The sequence below is a fragment of the Emydura macquarii genome, unplaced genomic scaffold (assembly GCF_026122565.2).
Source record: "Emydura macquarii macquarii isolate MOO-44397 ecotype Brisbane River unplaced genomic scaffold, CSIRO-AGI_Emac_v2 contig_312, whole genome shotgun sequence".
Taxonomy (NCBI): domain Eukaryota; kingdom Metazoa; phylum Chordata; order Testudines; family Chelidae; genus Emydura; species Emydura macquarii.
In genome coordinates, this window is record NW_027130449.1 from 323,793 (window position 1) to 345,581 (window position 21,789).

General features: G+C 46.1%; 1 protein-coding gene across 1 annotated transcript in view; it reads right to left on the reverse strand.

The window, feature by feature from the left end:
- The window catches only part of PKNOX2 (PBX/knotted 1 homeobox 2), a 475,675-nt gene that overhangs the window by 149,794 nt on the left and 304,092 nt on the right, over nt 1-21,789 (reverse strand). The window contains exon 5 of the mRNA XM_067563088.1: nt 18,791-18,962. Within this exon, the coding sequence (XP_067419189.1) occupies nt 18,791-18,962 (172 nt within the window). The remainder of the gene's footprint in view (nt 1-18,790; nt 18,963-21,789) is intronic.

The following is a 21,789-nucleotide window of genomic DNA, read 5'->3' on the forward strand; positions in this document are numbered from 1 at the left end:
ACTGCCCTGGGGACGAGCCCACAAACCATAAAATAATGTCTTGCTTAACAAAAAAATACTACTTACTAACAACGTTGTGTAGCTGAATGTTTGCAGAGTCCCTTACTTGTGCGATTCCACTCTGAGCAAGGAAAATGCATTTTTCAGCGTTCGATATGCTGAGTGCAGTAACCAGAGGAGAATGTGCTGAGTTTGATTCTTGCAGAGCTAACGTTGCTCAGACAGAGAGAGCAGGAATCTTTCCCACATCAGCCACAGTCCCAGTGGCAGAATATCTATCACTCGCAACGATGCCGGAGGAGGCAAGAACTCAGGTTCTGCTTCAAAATCCTGATCCCGGTGGGTTCAGAGGCTTTGACTGGGTGGGAAGAGACTGGTGTCCCTGACATGGAAACATGCATTTCTGCTGGGATGGGAGTCACTCCTCCTGTCTTCTCTGCACTCAGTCCTCTCCCCTGCCACCTATTCAGTACATGGCCCTAGGAGTTGGACGCAGCATGAGTCAGTGTAAGGCAGGATATAATTCTGCTGCTCCTGGCCCCTCTGGGCCATGACTAGAGCTGGATGAATAATTGATTTTTCAATTTGGTGGCCAAAACGAAAAATCTGAAAATGTTTTTGTTTTGGGTCCAACTAAGCATTCAGACGTTTTCAGAATTTTTTTTCCCCAAGTTTTTTTTTCATCTGAAACTATTCACCTAATTCAGCCTGACTTTGTGAACTGTGTGGGTCGATCTGAAACTGCATTTTTGGCAACAGTTTATTTGCCAATTCCCCCCCCCCCCCTCTGTTTTAGTCATGTGCAAAGAACAGCTATGTCTCATAGCAACCAGGGAAGAAAGGCCCCCACAGACAACAGTCACAGGTTTCGACACACTAGACAGTAACAAGAGGGAAAGTTGTGAGGAGGAAGAAATGGTGGGTGATGAAAAGGAGGGTCCCACTCAGAGAAGGATATCATAGGGGCAGATGACAGGGCAAATACTCAACAAGGCTCCAGAGAAGTGAAAAGCACTCTGCAATGCATCTGTCCTATTTATGGCCTTGTCTCTGCCACTGAAGCATTGGGACAAATATGCCTGATACACCAATGAGAAACTTCTACTTTAATACAAAATATACAAAAATGGAAACCAGGAGAGAAAAATGAAACAGCCACAGGCAGGCGGGGTTTGTGCAGAAATTCCTGTGAAAAGAGAAAGCAAGAAAGAAATGATATAATTATAAAGAAAGCAACAGAAAACGAAAGGAAACGAAAAGAAAAGGAAGCTGGTACACATACTCTTGTCAGCTGGTTGGAGGCAGTTTCCAGAACAGGAACCTGCGAGAAGGGAAAAAGCAGAGGAATTGAAGAATAAGCAGTGACAGCAATGATAAAATCACAGGTGTATTAACTAGTAAAAATACATGCCCCCCATTCCATAGGAAAATTAACACCTACCTCCTCTAGGAGATTCAAGCATCAAATATTTCCATCTCCTCCAGTTGAGATGTGTATTGGTTGCTGAGGTCGCTTTGCCACACAGATGGCAGGGGATAGAAAGGACAACAGCAGAGGGTCTCTTTGGGAGATGACTGGTTTCACACACCCAACCTGGATTCCACTTACAGTCACTTAAACAGATGGAGCTAAACAGAAGAACTGCCTTCCCTCTTCAAGCACTGTGGCCCAATGCCAGAGTTTCTCTGACAGAGAGAGGGTGTAGCAGCTCAATACACATACTGGATCCACAGGATAGAGATGACTATCCCTCAGAGACCCAAGACCGGGATATGGCCTGGCACTATAGGCCATAGTGACCTGGAAAAACACTACGGTCACAAAATAGCAATCAGATACACACAGCACCGATGTGACACATGCTCTGATGTGCAAATTCAAGAACTGGGGTAGAGCACTGTTATGGACAGGGATCGCAGTGTGTAGGACAATACTGAGTGAGATGCTCCTTTTCTTCCTTCAGCCATGATGCCAGTTGTCAGGTACCAGATGCAATAGTCCTCAAGATAGCTGGGTATGCTATCTGGGGAAAGGGCTTCCAGGCTTAGCTATGGATCAGAGGAGTCACAGGAGAATAAGAAATACCCAGAGAGCAACAGATGGCATGGAACTTAGTACACAGAACTCCATGACACAGATACAAAGTCACTCGGCAGATGACACAGCACCATGGAACATCCATGTCCTCATCTATCATTCTTCTTCACAAATTTACTTCATCTTGAATGTGCAGGAGAGCTGCCCAATACCTTCGGACCTTGCCTATAGGTAACCTTATCAGCTTACATACCTTTAACTACCACTGATTCATTGATGACTGGAGCTGTGTGAAATTGACCAAAGAAAAAGCTTTTGGTTGAATGATTACCTCTTCTCTAAACCAAATTTTAGAAACAAATATTGTTGAAATTTTTCATTTTTCTTAAAAAAAAATTCTCATGCCTTTAAAAACTTCAGAATTATTATGGAAAACATCAAAATGGCTAGAGAATTTTTTGTTTACCAAATATTTCAATAACATTTTCATAATGTTTGTGGTAAAAAATGGAGAAATTTCTTGAAAAAAAATGAAACAATGAACACTTCTGCATAAAAACAACTCAAACATTCTGAAATTTTTCATAAAAATAGGTTTTCATTTTTCAACTAGCCAGGGCTCACACATTTCCCCATCCATGCCTAATTAGAGCTGGGCAGGATTTTTTTTTATGAAATGTTTTTTTTTTGGTCAGAAAATGCAGATTTGTCACGATCAAAACTTTGTGTGGGAACATATTTCATTCAACAAAGCTGTGTGCGGGAATGGCTTCTCAGGACCCAGGCTGGAGTGTCTAGTGAGGTGTGTTGGATCTGGAGCAGAGACTTAATCCAAGGCCTTTCAGATACCGGATGAAGGCCCTAACCACTAGGCTACTGGCATTTCTGCAGCATTTGTTTGTCTCTCTCAATCTCACCTGCTGGAGCTGATCTATTCTGTATAACTAATTAGATATTGAATATTCATTGTGCCAGAAATAGTAAAAGACTGGCTCTGTGGCCCAATATTAGGGGCACACACCTCTGATATAACAGTGCCAAGTTCAAATTCTTTCTCTGAATCAGTCAGAGCAAGGAATTGAAGCCAAGTCTCTTGCATCCTCTTCACGTGACTTAACTTCGTTTTTTCAACAAAAGGTCTTAGTTTCATCCCCATGTGGAATGGGAAAAAATTCTGCGAATCTCAAGATTTTTGCAGGAGGGGAAAACATAGTCCCAGGTAGCTTGGGCATAGTCAAACAAAGGTGAGGCAGGGGAGGGGCACACAGGGTCAAGTGCCACTGCCCTCCCCCCCCCAATTTCTGCGAGCATCGAGCTGCCCATGGCTTGCTCTGCTCAGCCTGCGGGGGGGAGAGGTGGAGAGGGGAAGGTGAAGGAGAGGAACGTTGTCATTCCCATGCTGTGCTCCCCCCCTGGCATATTTACGCTTGCTCAGCTGGGCCCCTTTTGCTGCAAGCTGGGCCTGGAGTGGAGGGGCAGAATGCAGCCGCTTCTCCTGTTCACTGCTCCTTGCCTTTGCAGTTGGGTGACACCTCCTGGGTCCTAGTGCTAGTTCACGTCCACTTATATATGTGCTGAGCACCCTGTATGGCCACCATCCTGTTTCCTGTATGGTGAGTCCCTATGGAGGGGCAACGCAAGGAGGGATATAAGGAAATGGGGGTGAGGTGGGGGAGAGGCAGTGGGGAAGGAAGGGGAATGGGATAGGGCAGAGGGAAGAGAAGGGGATAGGGGAAAGGGGACAGGGAAGCGTGAGCCCGGCATGCGGCATCCCTCAGCAGCAGCAGTTGGGGCTCCCCCGTTAAGCCATCTTATCCACCCTCCCAGGCCTGGCTGCCCAGGTACCACTCCAGGAAGAGAAGAGAGCCAGTGAACCAGGAGACCTGTCTTCAGTGCACTCATGCGCACATCGCCCCCCAAATATAGCAGTCAAACTACACCTATGCCACCTAGCCCTACTTTTGATGTCTCCCCTTCCATCCAATCCTGCATCTCAGCCTCTCTCTCTCTGTGTCTCTCTAACATTTCCTCCTAGATCTCTCTCACAGGCAGTTTAAATTCAACATGGCCAAAACCAACTCATGATGTTTCTTCCAAAAAACCCTAGATGCCCCGCATTCTCTGTCATTATTGAACACAACGCCATTCTCTGAGCACTCATGCTCATAAGTTGGGGGCATGTTTCATCCATGGTGATAAAGAGCAGGGTGAACCGACCATGCCTGCAGTTCCTTCTCTACTGCAAACCTAAGATCTATAGCGGAGGGGAAGAGGGCAAGCTTGGATAAAGATAAGGACCACACATCTTTAAGAACGTCCAATTACAGGTAAGTAACCTCCTCTTCTTCGAATGATGGTCCCTATTGTACTCCAGTGAGCGTGATTAACAAGCAGTGCCTTAGTTAGGAGGAGGGTGTGAGGATGATGAAACCGTGGAACGGAGAACAGCCATGCCTAAGGAGGCATCTGTAGCAGAGTCCCACTCCAAGGAATCCGTGCGTTCCCCAATAAACTTCAGGGATTGTGTGGGGTTCAAAGTCAATTTTTTGATGTTTACCCTCATTCCCAGGGAGCAGAGGAGTGTGAGCAGCATGGAGATTGAGGCTCAAGTTTCCCTTCTTGATCATGCTGCCAGCAACCAATCATCGAGGTAAGGGAATATAAGGACCCTCAACGGTGGCGGTGAACCACCAAAATGGAGAAAACTTTTGGGAATACGCAAGAAGCATTGGTGAGTCTGAATGGGAGAACCCTGTACTGAAAGTGATGATGACCTACTGTGAATCTCAGGAAATGTCCATGAAGGGATGGATGTCCACATGAAAGTAAGCGTCTTGCATGTTGAGAGCAGCAAACCACATGCTTCTTTCTAGGGAAGGGATGATGGCCACCAAAGTGATCATACAAAACCTTGGCTTTCATATGAAACGGTTGAGATGACAGAGGTCTAGGACTGGCTGCCAGCCACCCTTCTTCTTGGGTCCTCTGCCACTTGTGAGGAGGCTCATAGGACTGTTGTTGGAAGAACTGAGGATCTTGAAACTGCAGGGTTGGTGGTGGACAGTAAAATTTGCACTTGGATGCCAATGTGTAGACGCCCAGTGACTGGAGAGTGGCTCTAGAGTCCTTGAGGGACTGCAGAGAGTCATCAGTCTTCTGACTGAAGAGATGAGACTCGTTGAAAGGGAGATCTTCTATGGTGGTCTGGACCTCCTTCAGAAAGCCGGGTGAATGCAACAAGAACCCCCGGCACACAATAGCCATTGTAACCGTAGCCATCGAACGTGAAAAGGTGTCTGCTGAGTCAACTGCAGCCTGCAGAGTCGATCATGCCACCAGTTTCCCTTTATCTAAGATAGCCTGGAAATGGGCCTGATCCTGTTGGGTCAGCTTGTCAGTGAAATCCATGAGCTTACTGTAGGTAAGGAAGTCATATTTTGTGAACCAAGCTAAATAGTTTGAGATACAAAATTGCAGACTGGCAGAGGAAAAGACCTTGCAGCCCAGAAGGTCCAGGTACTTGCTCTCATTATCTGCTGGGGTGGAGCAGAGGTACTGTTGGCATGCACATTCGGTAGCTGCTTGGATAATGAGAGAGTTGAGTGAGGGGTGGGAGAAGAGAAACTCAGATCCCTACAGAGGCACATAGTACCTCTTCTCCACTCCCCTTGAGGGTAGGAGTGCAGGTGGCCAGAGTGTGCCAAACAGTCTGAGCTGAGTGAATTATGGCCTCATTGATTGGAAGGGACACCGTGGCTGACACGGAGGCATGTAAGATATCAAGCAGTTGGAGCTGTTTATCTTTTACTTCCTCCAGTGGAATGTTGAGGGCCCCAGCCACCTTACATAGCAACTCCTGGAACTGCTGGAAATCATCCAGAAGTGAAGGAGGTACCATCGGAGTTGGGTTCAGCAGTGCCTCATCCAATGGCAGTTCTGAGCACCTGCTGGATGGCAGCTGGAGGGGGAGATAGGAGATTCTTCACATGCTGAGTGAGAAGTTTCCAACAGTGGGTCTTGTGGCCATGATCCCCAATACAAACATCCTGACTGGTCTGTCATAATGTGAGGGGAAGCCCCAGGGCAAGGTAACAAGGACGCCATTGATGAGTAAATGGTGGGTACTGCCATAGAACTGACGGCGCCTTGAGGTACTCACACCAGCAGTATGAGAGAGATGGGTCTCTGTCTCTGTTCGAATCTTCCTAACCAAAAATTGGAGGCAAGTTCAAATGGCAGCACCGTCCAAATCAACGAAACCATGGATGACTCAAGGGAGCAGGTGGGGACATGGCTCGAAGGAGGCAAGTCCATTGTGCAGGAGTGCACTCTGTGCAGAGGCAACAGCACTGGAGGGTGAGAAGACCTCTCCTCATCTACAGCAAAGAGCTCACTCGGCTCAGGGGCTGATCCAAGCCTCCCAGGTGTCAGTGGCATGCACTCTGCAGCTGGCACCAGAGCAAGAACAGGAGTCAGAATGGAGGACTGCCACAGAACTGAAGGTTCCCTGGACCTCGGCAGTGCTGATCTAGAAGGAGTACAGGCTTTGGAGGCTGGGACCGATGGATCCGATGGTCTGGCTGGTTTCTCGTCATAGAATCACAGAAGATTAGGGATGAAAAGGACCTCAGGAGGTATCTAGTCCAACCTCCTGCTCAAAGCAGGACCAACCCCAACTAAATCATCCCAGCCAGGGCTTTGTCAAGTTGGGTCTTAAAAACCTCTAAAGATGGAGATTCCACCATCTCCCTAGGAAACCCATTCCAGTGCTTCATCACCCTCCTAGTGAAAGTTTTTCCTAATAGCGAACCTAGACCTCTCCCACTGCAACTTGAGACCATTGCGCCTTGTTCTGTCATCTGCCACCACTGAGAACAGCCTAGCTCCATCCTCCCTGGAATCCCACTTCAGGTAGTTGAAGGCCGCTATCAAATCCCCCCTCACTCTTCTTTTCTGCAGACTAAATAAACCATGTCATGTTTGTGCTCCTGGGAATGTGTCACTTCTCCATGTCCGAAACTTGTGCATGGGGAAGCATCCTTCTGGGAGTTGGAGGAAGACTTACTGCCATGCTTATGTGCATGCTTCCCTGCCTCACAGCTAGGCCCCACTCCAGGGTCTGTAGCATGGTACCTGCTGACCTAGACTGAAGCTCTGGGGCAGGTGGCGAGCTCCTAGACTGCTCAGGGCAATGTACTGGGTGGGTCCCCAGGCCTGGAGCTGACTGCAGCCTTATGGCAATCTCCATGAGGTACTTCTTGAGGCAGAAAGTCCAGCCTTCCCGCATACAGGCGGGAAAGGAGAGACAGATAGTGCACCTGGATGTAACGTGAATCTCCCCCCAAGCAGCATAGACAGCATTGGTGCTCATCACTGACCGAGAGCGAGCAAAGGCAGGAAGCACAGATCTTGAACCCTGATGTCTTTGGCATAATCCAGTACCCAGGCCCGGTTGCTGGTGGCTGGCGGTGACCACAGAAAACGGCATCCGAAAGTACTTAAATTCCAAAAAACTACTGCTAATATTAAAACTACTTCAAAAACAACAAAGATATAAACTACGTACAAGAATAAAAGAGTCTTTTTTCTCAGTTTATAGAAGTCCGTCACAAGAGATGAGGGAAACAAAGAAGCTCTGACTCAACTATGTGGCAGTGAGAACGAACTGAGGATGCGGTTGATCTGCTCCACCCTTTATTGACTCGGACAAAACCATGAGGTGAGGCAGGAGCACATGTGTGGACCAACTGACATTATTACTTTCAAAAGCTCCAGCTCCAGATGCATGGTGTATGTGTGTAACCCTCAGTGGAATACAGAAAGTGATCATTCAAAGAAGAAGCACACACTTCAAGACAAATTCGGACTGGAAATAAGGCTAAATTTTTGAGTTTGAGAATAATTAACCACTGGAATGTTTTCCAAGGGTCGTGGTGGATTCTCCCGCAGTGACAATTTTTAAATCAAGACTGTATGTTTTTCTAAAAGATCTGCTCTAGGAATTATTTGGGGGAAGTTCTCTGGCCTCTGTTATAGAGGTTGGTCAGACTAGATGATCACAATAATCCCATCTGGCCTTGGAATCTATGAATCTATGATACGTTGCCTCTGTCTTTGTCATTTTGAATTGTCCAGGGACTGTGGCTTCCTCTATGCTTGGAAAGTGTCTAGCTATAACAACTGCCATCCCTCTTCATCATGGAAGGAAGCACAAAATGGCATCTGATGAACTAGGCAGAACAAGGCTTCTCTGTGGGACTTTGGGATTCCCAACTTTACACACATACCTAGTGCTCATAGTAGAAGCAGGAGAGATGAGGGAAGGCTGCAGAGAAACAAGGCAGAAACTGAAAGGTGCTCTGATTACAAAGAGGATGGAAAACCATTTCCAGTGTATGTACTTGTATCTTTGTACTTTCATAAGGCCAAATGCAAGGTCATCATCAAGCAGCAAAGAATGCAGGTCACACTCACAGGCTGCATAACTGTATTATGGCAAACAGTGACTGGTAAGGTACATGGCCGGTGAACCAAAGGCAGCTGAGAGACTAAGAGTTAGCCAATGAAGTTTGCCAGTGAAGGAAGGCAGGGAGGTAGGGTTTTTTCCCACCTATAACTTGTAAGCACTCTGCAAAGAAGAGCCCACAATGGGAGGAAAACAATGCATCACCAACACCACTGCTAGCTCTTCTGCTTGGACTTGTGGGGATCATGGCCAGGCATCCTGACTCTGGAGGCTTCTACCCAGATTGTGGTCTTAACTTGCTGGGAATGCAAGCTGCATGTCCCTGCTGAAGAAAGCCAGGCAGGGGCAACCACCCAATCTGAGAGGTGTAAGAGAGCTGCAGGAGGACATGGCTCATCTGCATAGCATCTGAGAGCACAAAGACATCATCAGCAGGACCCACATGGAGATGTCAGGGATGGAGGATGCTAACTGACTATGGTTACCTACAGCAGCACCAGAGGAGGAAGAACAATCAGTTGCTCTATGGGGAGGAGACTGGCTGTTGGCCACCTAACGCATTAGACAGTATTTCACCCTGAGATCTCCCATCCATTGAGGTCAAGAACTGATATGCTGTACTGGCAAAAGAAAAAGCAGACCCCAATAGTTGAGAAGGAGGAACAACCTGCTGCCAAGGCTGGAAGGCTCATGGCCATTGCACCCATGAGGAGGGGACATAGGGTGCTAGTGGTCAGGGACTCTCTCCTAAAGAGGATGGAGGCATCCATCTGCTGACCTGTCCATAAGTCCTGGGAGATTTACTGCTTGCCTGGAGCCACATCTGAGATGTTATAGAAAGGTGGCCAGGTCTCATCTGTCCCTCTGACTGCTACCCCAGGCTACTCATCCATGTGGGGACTAATAATACTGCTGGGTATGACACTCAGCAGATCAGCAGTGACTACAGGACTCTGGGAGAGAAGGTGAAGGAATGGGGGGACGGCCTGTTCTCATCCATCCTTTCAGATGAGGATAAAGGCTCCTGCAGGGGCATGTATATCCTGGAGAGGAATACACGGCTGCACAGAGATTGTCGACAGGAGGGCTTTGACTTCCTCGACCAAGGGACGCTGCTCTGGGAAGGAGGGCTGCTTCAAAGTGATGAGGTCCACCTGACCAAAAAGGGGAACAGCATCTTCACTCACTGACTTGCTAACCTAGTGAGGAGGGTTTTAAACCAGGTTCAAAGGGAGCAGGTGACAAAAGCCCACAGTAGTAGACAAAATATTACATTAACAGAGGGCTAAATGTTGGGGGGAGGGGGGAATGGAAAATTATAATAGGATCATAGGAGCAACAAGAAGGAAACCAGTGGGGGAATCTGTTCAACAGCTTAAATGTCTCTATGCAAATGCAAGGAGTATGCAGGTAAACAGGAGGAACTGTTCAAAACTGTGAATCTGAAAGTTGATGGTAATTTGGATGAAAGTGATCATGAAATTTGTATTTCATGATTCTAAGGAACGGAAGGAGTGACAGCAGGAGAATAATGATGATGGACTTCAAAAAAACAGACTTTAACAAACTCAGAGAATTGGTAGGTACGGGTCCCATGGGAAGAAAATCAAAAGGAAAAAGGAGTTCAGGACAGCTGGTGATTACTGAAAGAGACAATATTAAAGGCATAACAACAAACAGTCCCAATGAGCAGGAGAGACAGGAAGAATAGTAAGAGGCCAATATGGATCTATCTATGGACCTGAAAATCAAAAAAGAATCCTACAAAAAGAGGAAACATGGACAAATAGCTAAGAATGTGTACAAAAGAATAGTACATGCATATAGGGACATAGTCAGAAAGGCTACAGCACAAAATTGAGTTACACCAAGCAAGGGTGTATTTATCTATCTATTTATCAGGGAAAGAGAGCTGATAACTGATATCAAAATATCTGAGATGTTTAAATGCCTATTTTGCGTCATTCTTCACTGAAAAGGTAAATTGTGACCAGCTACTTAACACAATTAATATTAACAGCAAGCGGAAAGAAACACAAGCCAACATAGGGAAAGAACAGGTTAAGAATATTTAGATAAGTTATTTAAGTTAGCAGGACCTGATAAAATGCACTTTAGGGTACGTAGGGAACTAATTGAAACAATCCTGGAACTGCTAATGCTTATCTTTGAGAACTCCTGGAGGGCAGGTGAGGTGCCAAAGAACTGGAGAAGGGCAAACATAGAACCTATCTTTAAAAAGGAGGGAAAAATCAGGACCCAGGGAATTATAGATGAGTCAGCCTAACTTCATTACCTGGAAAGATACTAGAACAAATTATTAAGCAATCAATTTGTAAGCATCTAGAGGATAATAGGATTATACATAATAGCCAACATGTATTTGTCAAGAACAAACCATGCCAAACCAACCTAATTTTCTTCTTTGGCAGGGTCACTGACCCAGCGGATGGGGGAAGCTGTAGACATGATGTATCTTGATTTCAGTAAGACTTTTGACAAAGTCCCACATAACAAAGAAATAAGATCTAGATGAAATTACCATAAGGTGAGTGCAAAACTGATTGAATGACCGTACTCAAAGAATAGTTATCAATGGTTCACTGTCAGACGGGGAGGGACATATTGAGTGAGTTTCCACAAAGGTCTGTCCTAGGTCCTGTACTATTCAATATTTTCATGAATGGCTTGGATATTGGAATGGAGAGTATGCTTACAGAATTTGCGGATGACATTAAACTGGGAGCCAGCAAGCACTTTGGAGGACAGGATTAAAACCCAAAAGAACTGTGACAAATTGGAGGAGCACTCTGCTCCTTCACCGTGGCTTTGGGGCTAGAAGTGTGCTGTCTCCCCTCTGCGGCCAAGGAATCAGAGGAGCGCTCCGCCCCCTTGCTATGGCCCCGGGGCCACATTCCCCCCTCACCACAGCTCTGAGGCTGGAAGAGTGCTGTGCCCCAGCCATGACCCCGGGGAAAAAGGAGGAACTGGGAAACAATAGACCAGTCAGCCTGATTTCGATATCTGGGAAGCTACTAGAGCAATGTATAAAAAATTCAACTTGTGAATACCTGACAGAGGAGAAGGGGTGATCACTAGCAGCCAGCATGGATTTATTAAGAACAATCATGCCAAGCCAGCTTTATTTCCTTCTTTGACTAGGTAACTGGTTTGGTAGACAGGGAGAATGCAGTGGACATGATATACCTGGATTTCAGCAAGGCTTTTGACACAGCTCCACATGACATTCTAATAGGTAAGCTGGAGAAATGTGGGCTCAGTAGAACCACCATTAAGTGGATACATAATTGGTTAAACAACCGCAAACAAAAAGTAATTATTAATGGAATTTTGTCAGATTGGAAGGAAGTCTCAAGTGAGGTTCCATGGAGATCTGTTCTGAATCCAGTGTTGTTTAACATCTTTATTAACAATCTGGATGTAGGAATAGAAGGATCTGGGAGTTGTGGTGGATCACAGCCTCAACATGAGTCAACAATGTTATGCTATTGCAAAAAAAAACAAATGCAATTTTAGGTTGCATTAACAGTGACAGGAGAGGATAGTACTGCTCTACTTGGCACTGGTTAGGCCTCAGCCGGAGTACTGTGTCCAGTTTTGGTATAGACAAGATGTAGAGAAACTGGAAAGGATCCAGAGGCGAGTGACAAAGATGATCAAAGGGATTGAATGCAAGCCATACAAGCAAAGACTGAAAGAACTGGGTATGGTTAGTTTTGAAAAAAGAAGATTAAGGGGGTACATAATAGCAGTGTTCAAATACTTGAAAGGCTGCCATAAAAAGATGGAGTAAAGTTGTCCTCTCTTGCCACAAAGGGCAAAGCAAGAGACAATGGGTTCAAACTACAGCATAGCAGATTTAGATTAAATCTCAGGAGAAACTTTCTAACTGTAAGAATAGTAGGCCAACGGAACAGATTGCCTAGGGAAGTAGGAGGTTCACTGGAGGTTTTCAAAAGGAGGCTGGACAGCCATCTGTCTTGGACGGTTTAGCTGCAAAAAATCCTGCATCTTGGCAAGGAGTTAGACTAGATGACCCTTTGGTCCCTTCTAGTCATGTGATTTTGTGATTCTATTATTGTATGGATCTGGGGGCAAGTTCAGTGGTTCCCTTGGAGGGGAAGTAGGTGGAAACTTCTTGGTGGAGAGGATGGACTCTGAAGGGGTGTACTGGTCCCAGGGCCTCCAATATGGCCAGTAGGAGGGATCGATGGCATTGGCAAGTGAGATGTGCCAAACTGTGACTGCAATTTCCACTACAAAAATGCAGGTAGAAAGCTGTGAAATGCAGGGATCTAGAGATTAATATACAGAGAAAACAACTTTGTTGAAAAATTCCTCACATCTCTTAAAGTAACCACTGATTAACAGGCACTGGCAGTAAATCCAGTTTGCCTAGCAGAAGTATCATCTCATTGTGATTTCTTATCTTGAATGTTTTACAAACCAAAAATTATAGTTTGCTAACAATCAGACATAAACATGAATCTACTTAATCAGAAGCAAGCTACTGCCTGTCAAGGGTATTTATATTCAAACCACACATTTGCAGTTGCTAGATAAAGCAGGGACTATTGGTTAAATGGCTGAAATGGAGTTATCTTAATTTAGGCACAGTCAATCATTTGGCTCATGTGTGTGCAGGTCAGTGAAGTTTATTGCTTTTAATAGCAGTAATAGTGACCATAATATAATTAAATTTAAACATCCTTGTGGGGTGGGGGGAATGCCAAATAAGTCCACTACAGTAGCATTTCATTTCAAAAAGGGGAACTACACAAAAATGAGGTAACTAGTTGAATGAAAATTAAAAGGTACAGTCACAAAAGTGAAATGCCTGCAAGCTGCATGGAAACTTTAAAAAAACCACCATAATAGAGGCTCAAATTAAATGTATACTCCAAATTAAAAACATAGTTTAAAAAATGTTACTGTGGCAAAACAACAAAGTAAAAGAAGTTATTCTGAGATAGGGACATTTTTAAGGAATGTGGCCAAGGTAGAAATTGACGTCGTGAAGTGCATACGGACTCCAGACAGAGATAACAGGTTGCGCCCTTGATAACTGTGATTAATGCAACCAGAGATCCAGTTGGACAGTCTCTGAGCAGATATCACAGAGCCTTTAGATCTTTCCACAAGCGAAAGGAAGAGTTTAGGAGACTTCTTGAAGTCCTTAGTCCTGTCCAAGTAGAATACTAGTGGTCTTCTAACACCTAACATGCAGAATCACCTCCCGGTTGTCATTATGTGGTTTGAGGGGAAAAAACCAGGAAGATGGATCTGTTGATTCATAAGGAAATTGGAGGCAACTTTAAGGAGAAACTTGGGATGTGGCCTCAGAGTTACTTTGTCTTTAAAAAAGACCATGCATGGTGTGTGTGCAATCAGGACCGCTATTTCTCCTATGCACCTAGCTGAGGTGATGGAAATTTGAAATGCTGTCTTCATGGATAGGTGTCAGAGAGAGTAATTTGCCATGGGCTCAAAGGGAGGCCTAGTCAAAGGCCTGAGAACTAGGTTAAGATCCCAGGCTGCAGCAGGGGGTCTCACATGCAGGAAGAGATTCCTAATGCCCTTAAGGAATATATGGGTCAGTGCGTGAGCAAACACCGAGGTATCCATCTACTGACAGTGGAAAGTCGTTATCACTGTGAGATGGACCTTAAGGGAGCTGAGTGAGAGTTTTGACCTCTTGAGGTCAAAAATGTAGTGTTAAATCAGAGGAAGGAAAGATAGGGATCACAGAATCATAGAAGATTAGTGTTTGAATGGACCTCAGGAGGTCATCTAGTCCAACCCCCTGCTCAAAGCAGGACCTACCCCAACTAAATCATCCCAGCCAGGGCTTTGTCAAGCCAGGCCCTAAAAAACTCTAAGGATGGAGATCCCACCACCTCCTTAGGTAACCCATTCCAGTGCTTCACCACCCTCCTAGTGAAAAACTTCTTCCTAATATCCAATCAAGACCTCCCCCATGGCAAATTGAGACCGCTGCTCCTTGCTCTGTCATTTGCCACCACTGAGAACAGCCTAGCTCCATCCTCCCTGGAACCCCCTTTCAGGCAGTTAAAGGATACTATCAAATCCCCCCTCATCCTTCTCATCTGCAGACTAAACAAGCCTAGTTTCCTCAGCCTCTCTGCATAAGTCATGTGCTCCAGCCCCCTAATCATTTTTGTTGACCTCCGCTGCACTCCCTCCAATTTGTTCACATCCTTCCTGGATTGGGGACCCAATACTGGACACAATACTCCAAATGCGGCCTCACCAGTGCCAAATAGAGGGGAAAATCATTTCCCTCAATCTGCTGGCAATGCTTCTACTAATGCACTCCAATATGCCGTTAGCCTTCTTGGCAATAAGGGAACACTGTTGACTCATACCCAACTTCTTGTCCTCTGTAACTCCCAGGTCCTTTTCTGCCAAACTACTGCCTAGCCAGTTGGTCCCCAGTCTGGAGCAGTGCACAGGATTCTTCCATCCCAAGGGCAGGACTCTGCACTTGTCCTTGTTGAATCGCATCAGATTTCTTTGGGTCCAATCCTTCAATTTATCTAGGTCACTCTGTATCCTATCCCTAACCTCCAGCATATCTACCGCTTGCCCCAGCTTAGTTTCATCTGCAAACTTGCTGAAGGTGCAATCCACCCCATCCTCCAGATCATTACTTAAGATGAATTTATGTGCTTAGAATGACAACAAACTTAGAATTGTTTCCATTTTTAAAAATAAGTACACTGAGTGGTTGACTTTCAGCTGTGTACAGCCATGACATGCGGGATGTGTATGTCATGGGATGTGGGGAGGGTATGGGTGGTTGGGGTGCCTAATGGGGCCCCTACCACGGTTGTGGGTTGGCTCGATGGAATTGAGGAGGATCTTGGTATTGTGACAGCGGGCCATGATGAGAGGCCTGGAAAATTACATGCTCCTGGTCACTGTCAGACCCGTCACTGGGTAAGGATGGGCCTGACTGGGGTCTGGGTGATACATGGCCCAGTGCCGAGAATGATTCTGGGTGCTGGATGTGCTCAGTACCGAGGCCCTAGTGCCGAGTAATGGGGATTGCAGTTCTTCCCCAACCGTCAGATCTCCAGGGTACCGGAACTCATACAGTACTATGGGCTCACGAGGTACTGCAGGAGTGTCCATGTATGTCATCAGTACCAATGGTTGAGAAGATGCAGAGCACTCCCTAGATAGGAGCTTTGCCACAACCAGTACTGATGGTTTTCTCGGTGCTGTTGTTTTAGAGATGGCACGGTAATTGTCTTTCGCTGCCTCAGAACTTAAATCTCTGGCTTCTCTAGATGGTGCTGTGCCACAGAGTACATAGAGGAGGCCCCATTCTGGGTACCACGCTTTGGAGCCGTTGGTGCCATTGGTATTGAGGTGGCTGCACTGAGGAATCCCTTAGTTTGGGGGGCTGGAGCCCTTTTTAAAAAAAAATAATCCCGACTGGGTGAAAAGGAAACTAACTATTGAGGAGAACAAAAGAAACGAAAACAACTACTGCTTATGCTAATGACACAGAGAAGGAAGGGACAACTGCTTGCTCCATTGGAAGCCAAAGGTGGTTGAGAAGGAACTGAAGGGGTTTCGCCCATGGAGCCTAGATAACCTCGAGGCAGACCACGAGGGAAGGAGAGCACATGAACAGACAATGCTACCAAAAATCTCTGATTCAAGGTGCAGGGGCGCAGATACACCTACAGTGGAGCACCCATAGGGACACTACTCAAAGAAGAGCTTATCACTTAAATCACATTCCGGACCAGATGACTGGAGGATAACTAATGTGATGCCAATTTTTAAAAAAGACTTCAAAGGTGACCCAGGCAATTATAGACTAATAAGCCTAACTTCACTACCAAGCAAATTGGTTGAAACTATACTAAAAAACAGAATTATCAGACACAAACATGAACATGATTTGTTCAGGAAGAGCCAACATGGCTTTTGTAAAGGGAAATCATGCCTCACCAATCTACTGGAATTCTTTGAGATTGCCAACAAATATGTGGACAATGGTGATCCAGTAGATACAGTGTACTTTCAGAAAGCCTTTGACAAGGTCCCTCACCAAAGGCTCTTAAGCAAAATACGTAGTCTTGGGATAAGAAGGAAGGTCCTCTCATGAATCAATAACTGGTTAAAAGACAGGAAACAAAGGATAGGAATAAACGGTCAGTTCTCAGAATGGAGTGAGATAAATAGTGGTGTCCCCTTGGGATCTGTACTGGCACAAGTGCTGTTCAACGTAATCATAAATGATCTGGAAAAAGGGGTAAATATTGAAGTGGCAAAATTTATAGACAATACAAAATTGCTCAAGATAGGTAAGTCCATAGCAGACTGTGAAGAGTTACAATCACAAAACTGGGTGACCGGGCAACAAAATGGCAGATGACAAAGTAATGCACATTGGAAAATATAATCCTAACTATGCATACAAAATTATCTAAATTAGCTGTTACTACTCAGGAAAGAGATCTTGGTGTTATTATGGATAGCATCTGCAAACATCTGCTCAATGTGCAGTGGCAGTCAAAAAAACTAACAGAATGTTAGGAACCATTAGGAAAAGGATAGATAATAAGACAGTACATATCATAATGCCAGTATATAAATCCATGGTATGCCCACACCTTGAATACTCTGTGCAGTTCTTGTCGCTCCATCTCAAAAAACATATTGGAATTGGAAAAGGTACAGAAAAAGCAACAAAATGATTAAAGGGATGGAACAGCTTCCATATGAGCAGAGATTAAAAAGACTGGGACTTTTCAAATTGGAAAAGAGACAACTAAGGGGGGATATTATAGAGGTCTATAAAATCATGACTGGTGTGGAGAAAGAGAATGAGGAAATTTTATTTATTCCTTCACATAATGCAAGAACCAGGAGTCACCCAATGAAATTAATAGGCGGCAGGTTTAAAACAAACAAAAGGAAGCACTTCTTCACACAATGCAGTCAACCTGTGGCATGCATTGCCAGGGGATGTTGTGAAGGCCAAAACTATAACCAGGTTCAAAAAAGAATTACATAAATTCACGTACATCAGTGGCTATTAGACAAGACTGTCAGGGATGCACCCCTATGCTTTGTATGTCCCTAACCTCTGACTTCCAGAAGCTGGGCGGGGCCAACAGAGGATGGAATACTCAATAATTGCCCTGTTCATTCTCTCTGAAGCACCTGGCATTGGCCACTGTCAGAAAACAGAATACTAGGCTAGACGGACCATTGGCCTGACCTAATATGGCCATTCTTACATTCTTAAACTATTTCTATTAATTTTAGACAAAGATTTATAAATATTCCTTTTGAAAAATCACAATTGCCAAGCTTATCCAGACTCCTCATTGCCCTAACACTGTGGTTTTCAAACCATTTAGGCTGAGTACCAATGGGTCTGGGACTGGTCTGAACCACAGCGTTACCAGGTTGTCCTGTTCCTGCTGATGCTGGTGTAGGAAGTTCTCAATGTCCACGTCTAGTCTGCCTATCTCAGATGGCGGCATACGGTAGGGTACTCAGTGTGATAAATAGTTGAGAACACAGGGTGGGCTGCAGGGTGGGACAATCCCTGCCAGACATTGCTCTGTGGAGCTAGGCAAGGATCATGTGCCTTTATTGACCTTCAGAGGGTTTAAACACATAGGATGGACTAGGAACTGCACCAGCCCCTTTCCCTAAGGGACACTATCAGATTTCTGCCTTCCATTTAGCAACAGCTTCTACAGGCCTCAAACTGTGGGGTGGGCCCCGCTAAGGGGGCACAGAGGAATGTTCAGGGGTGAGTGGCGATGCCAGGGGGCTCAAGGAGGGAACACTACCTCACCCCCCGACTCACCTCAGCAGGCCACCCAGCCTGTCAGAGTTGTGGAGGGTGCAAACAAAAATTGTAACTCAAAGGGGAGCTCAGTGCCGCTCCCTCCCAATGTTCCTCTGCAGCCCCCTAGGGAGCGTGCCCCACAGTTTGAAATCTTGGTACTAAATAAAATGCCCTGTCCACCATTCCAGGATTTTTCTCGCGTACCCCCTGATGAGAACTTGGGTTCTAAGGTACTCCAGTTTGAAAGCCACAGCCTAACATATACTCCTTAAAACGCACCCAACCTGAGACTTCTCTAACCTGCTGCCCTGGAGCTTTACTTCTGGTGTCTGTAGCAAAAGTGCAAAGCAGTGAGATGCCCCTATTGTCTCAACGCTAAACAAAGCAATGGGTCTGTGACTGGTCTGAACCAGAGCTTTACCAGGGTGTCCAGTTCAGGGTCATCACTGAAGAACGGTTTGTGTTCTTGCTCCTGCTGGTGAACGAAGTTCTCAATGTCCACGTCAAAGCTGGCGGAGGTGATGCACTCGGAGCCCTGCGTCGCCTGCTCACACTTCTCAAACAGCAGCGTCAGGAGTGGGAAGAGAGGATGCCTGGGGAGACAGGAAACGGCAACATCTTTCTGTAAAGCCATCTTGCTATGTGTTTCATGTATTTCAGCTTTCTGAGCCAGAGCGCAGGCCAGGATTGCATTCAGTCACCATCTAAACAAGGGCACCGCCTTTTCCATTCTCATTCCCACCTTGTTTCCTGACCTTTAGTTTACCACTTGCCTCTGAGAGGTAGGGGAACCTTTATGCTTCTAAAATGCCAAAATGTCAGCCAGACCCTCAGGTAACTCTTCCAAAGGTATCTGCTCACCCTACTCTGCTCAGTTCTACTAGGCAAACTCCACTGGCTGTAATGTCACAGGGTCAATTATCAACCTTGCTACAGGGGTTACGGTCAAATTCTGTTTGGACAGAAATTGGTCAGATGATGCCATAACTTATAGTGATTTAGAAGAGGTTTTGAGCAGCCGGCTTTGGATGCTCTAGAAACAGGACAGTAGACTGTCCAAGGGTGTCTGAAACTCAGGTCAAATGTTTGGGCACTCAGCATCGGGCAGTATCCATGTGATGATATCAAATCTCTGCTTTCTGTTCTGTGTGTCACAGCCTCTCCCCTATTCCATCTGAGGGCAGGAAAGACACTTGGACAATACGCATGTGAGATCCCTGTGGCCCTCTGGGCCAGTACAAGGGCTTGATACAAAAGTGATAAATAGCTGAGACAATAGTGTGGGCCGATCCCTGCCAGACACTGCTCTGTGGAACTGTGCAAAAATTATGTGCCTTTACTGACGTTCAAAAGAATGTAAACACACCACATGGACAATGAACTGCACCAACCCCTTTCCCTAAGGGACACTATCTAAATGTAAAGACTGTCCCAGGCCCTTCACCATTGCATAGTGTTGCATAGTGTTGTCAAAATCGTGAGTTTCACAATATTTGGTGTCTTTCTTAAAGTCCCAGCTCTTGGAGGCATGTGAGAACCTCAGGTTTCATTTAAAAAGAAAAGTACATTTCTTGCCCTCCTAGTTGCAGAGAAAATGTGACTGGAGTGGAACTCAGAGGTTCAGAACCTAGAAAGAAAGAAAGAAAGAAAGAAAGAAAGAAAGAAAGAAAAGCCCAATGTTTAAAAATTTCATAGTTTTTCATCCTGTCTCATCATTTTTGAAAATATGGGCTTGGCAATACTGAAAGCTGCACAGTTAAAGTCCAGACTTTTACCAGACCAGAAGATCAGTGCCCCCCACTGGGCCTGTGTGTGGTGGCAACAGCAGGGAAGGACAGAGGCTATCAGCTCACTGCAGAAGTCTCTACAGCAGAGATTTTCAGGCTGAATCCAGCCCGCTAAGAAGGGATTAATAAGTATTCCTATCTACTAGGTATTTGGCAGCTACTATATAAGACGAGTTTGTTGGGTCTCAGTTCCAGCTCCCACAACAAATTCACCACCATGCTTGAGACTAACAGTACGTGGCAATACTCAAATAAACTCAGAAATTCACCCTAAACACATCGCCAAACTCATCTATTTCATCCTCACCCAAGACAACGTCAAATTCAACAAAACAAGGTTACTTACCAGTAACTGATGTTCTTCGAGATGTGTTGATCATGTCCATTCCACGATAAGTGTGTGCACGCCTCCGTGCACGGCTACTGTCCCCTGAGCAGATCCCGTAGGGCCAGCTCCGGCGACCCCTGGAGTCCTGCGCACATGCCGCGGTATATGAGTCCTTTCTTTCCGCCAACTCCGGCGTCAGGGACAGGGTGTGGGTTGTGGAATGGACATGAGCAACACATCTCGAAGAACATCAGTTACTGGCAAGTAACTTTGTTTTCTTCTTCGAGTGCTTGCTCATGTCCATTCCGCTATAGGTGACTAACAAGCAGTACCTTGGAGGTGGACCGGAGTTAGCGGTGAGCTGCCTGCAGCCCAGCTCTGCTGAAGCCCACTTCTTCCCGCGCCTTGGACAGAGGCATGGTGGGATGTGAAGGTATGTACCATCAGCCTGGCAGCTGCTTTGCAGATGCCCTACTCTAGCACTTCCGTCAGGAAGACTGTAGATGGAACTTGAGCTCTGTTGGGTGCGCTGTGGCATCCAGAAGCGGCACTGTCACCTGTTCGTGGCCGAATGCGATGCAGGAAGTTATTTACAAGGAAAATGCACCAGGCGGAGACCGGTGAACCTTCCGTCTGGTTGGATGCTGTGAGGAAGAGCTGCATTACTCTCCGGAATGGCCTCATACATCTGATGTAGAAGCCAGGGCTCCACTCACGTTTTAGTGAGTGCCGCCTTCTCCTCTCCGCTGAACCATGTGGTTCGGGGTAAACCTGGGGAGAATACTTGATTGGCCACAAGAGACTGAGCAACCACCTCGGGCCGGAAGGCCCAGTGCGGTCTCAACTGAACCTTATTTTATAGACTATAGTATGAGGGAGGAGCTCTGAGGTCAGAGCCCTGATCATGGAGATCTTCCTTGTCGAGGTAAATACCCTCAGGAAGGCCAACTTCCCGGAAGGCCGGAGTAGAGGGCACGACGCTGTGGATTTCGGGAGGGGGGGGGGGCCGTGGGCTGGGAAGGACCAGGTCGAGATCCCAGGGAGGCACTGGGTCGTGGGCCTACGGATACAGCCTCCCACCCCTTCAGGGCCCGAACCGACATCTGACGGGGGGACTGCAATCCCCCTTCCAGCGACTGATGGAAGGCTGATATGGCTGCTAGGTGGGCCTTCAGGGAAGTCACAGTCAGTCCCTGGAGCTTTAGCTGTGGCAAGTATTTCCCAGATTGCCTACACTGGCGAGAGGCCGGGCAGAATATCCCAGGACTCCTCCGGGCAGGCAACGGCCACTTCCACTTAACCCGT